Source organism: Suricata suricatta, chromosome 3 (assembly GCF_006229205.1).
Source record: "Suricata suricatta isolate VVHF042 chromosome 3, meerkat_22Aug2017_6uvM2_HiC, whole genome shotgun sequence".
Lineage (NCBI taxonomy): Eukaryota > Metazoa > Chordata > Mammalia > Carnivora > Herpestidae > Suricata > Suricata suricatta.
The window spans coordinates 175411994-175413711 of record NC_043702.1 but is presented as its reverse complement, the minus strand read 5'-3'; the positions used below and the strand labels follow the sequence as shown (position 1 = coordinate 175413711).

General features: G+C 67.1%; 1 protein-coding gene across 1 annotated transcript in view; it reads right to left on the bottom strand.

Moving 5' to 3' along the window:
• Positions 1-1718, bottom strand: part of DENND4B (DENN domain containing 4B) — a 10963-nt gene that overhangs the window by 6500 nt on the left and 2745 nt on the right. The window contains exons 7-12 of the mRNA XM_029933476.1: positions 1561-1718; positions 1218-1284; positions 1071-1129; positions 754-898; positions 400-575; positions 90-275 (exon numbers count right to left, since the gene is read on the bottom strand). Of these exons, the coding sequence (XP_029789336.1) occupies positions 90-275; positions 400-575; positions 754-898; positions 1071-1129; positions 1218-1284; positions 1561-1718 (791 nt within the window). The remainder of the gene's footprint in view (positions 1-89; positions 276-399; positions 576-753; positions 899-1070; positions 1130-1217; positions 1285-1560) is intronic.

Genomic DNA, 1718 nt, shown 5'->3' with positions numbered 1-1718 from the left:
CCCCCCCCCCCCCCCCCCCGCCGCCCACGGTTGGGAACGTTAACACTGGACGCCCGCCCTCTTGCCACACTTGTCTCTGACCTCCTCACTAAGGTCTAGCTCTCCACGGGCCTCCTGCCTGAAGGCTTGCGCCAGTGGTGGTCCCCCCCCCCACAGCCCCCACAGGGCTCTCACTCTGGTCCAGCTGCTGGTACAAGTTTGTCAGCGTAGCCAGCAGAACCTTGTAGGGTCTGCGGGGCAGGGTCCGAGGGGAGAGGGGCTTCTTTTCCTCAGTCCTGTGAGATGAGCACGAGGAAGAAGGGGCAGTGGGGCCCGTGTGCCTCCCACACCATCTGTCCCTGGCTCTTCATGGTGGGGGGCACGCAGCACACACCAGCCCGGGGGGTTGGGCCCTCTTACTGGAACAGCGTGTTGGTGTCGAGATCCACACAGATGACATCAGCAGGCGGGTCATGCAGGTCGAAGTAGCTGGAGTGGATGCCCACGATGAAGGGCACAGGGGCGCTCAGCACGTCCGCCAGCACCAGCGGGCACAGCGGGATATAGGGGCACTGCCAGTGCAGCGGGAAGATCATCTGGACCACCAGGGAGTAAGAACCCATGAGTGGGGAATGGGGCCTGCAGAGGGGGTGCGGCGGGGGAGGGGCGGCGGGAGGGGGTAGGGGGGCTTTGGGGAACAGCTCCCAACTGTGCCTAAGGAGAAGGCCAAGGACCCTGGGAGGAAGGAAAGGGAAGGGGGCGGGCGGCACTCACTGACACCAGGGCCTCGCACACGCTGGTGAGCAGGTCGGGACGCAGCGAGTGCACCAGCAGCTTGTGCTCCGTGAGCACGGCCAGCAGCAGGGAGATGGCCAGCTCCGGGCCCAGGCTCTGCAGCAGCTGCAGGAAGCTGGCACCACTGCAGGCAATGCAAGGCGGGGTGGTTACCAGGAGCCCCTGGGGCCCCCTCCCTACACACTATGTGCAGATGCCCCTGGGGCCCAGCCTCCAGACTGGGGGCACCTGCCTGGCACCTACCGTGTCTTTGGTCATCACAGCACCTGTGCCCCCCCCCCAACCCGGGCATGTACCTGAGGGGCAGGGGTGAGGACACAGGCTGGCAGAGGAGCAGGTTGTCATAGGGAGACATCTGGGGGCAGAAGGGCCACAGGTGAGAATGGAGGAGGGCGGACAGCTGGCCCGCCTCCCTCCACCCCCACTCCCCTCCACGCCCTCACCTGCACCAGGATGCGAGGCCTCTGTGGGGAGGGGAAGGGGACGTTGTGAATGAAGTGCGAGATGTGCCTGGGGAAGAAAGGGACGCCCGTGTCCTTCGCCGGTCCCCCAGAACCTCGGACCTCCCCGAGTCCCACCTGGAGACCCTCACGTGCCACCAGAGCCCCCACTGCACAGAGTGCCCACTGCCGACCTAACCAGCGAGCACAGGCTGGCTGCCGGACCCCAGTCACCCCTCAGCCTGAGGCCTTTCCCTGCCTTCGATCCTCTGCCCACCCCACCTCCTGCATCTCTCCTGGGCTCCCCAGCCCTCCCTCATCGCCCCTCCGCTGAGTCCATGCTCACGCTTCCAAGGGCAGGCGGTGGGGGCCTGAGACGGAGTAGCGGTAGAGGAAGGTGAGGAAGGCCCGGAAGGCCGGGAAGGCAGGCCAGCGGGACAGCACGGCTATGGCGCGCCGGCTGCGCACGGCCCGGCCCCCCAGCGCCCGGCCGCGCTCCACGGC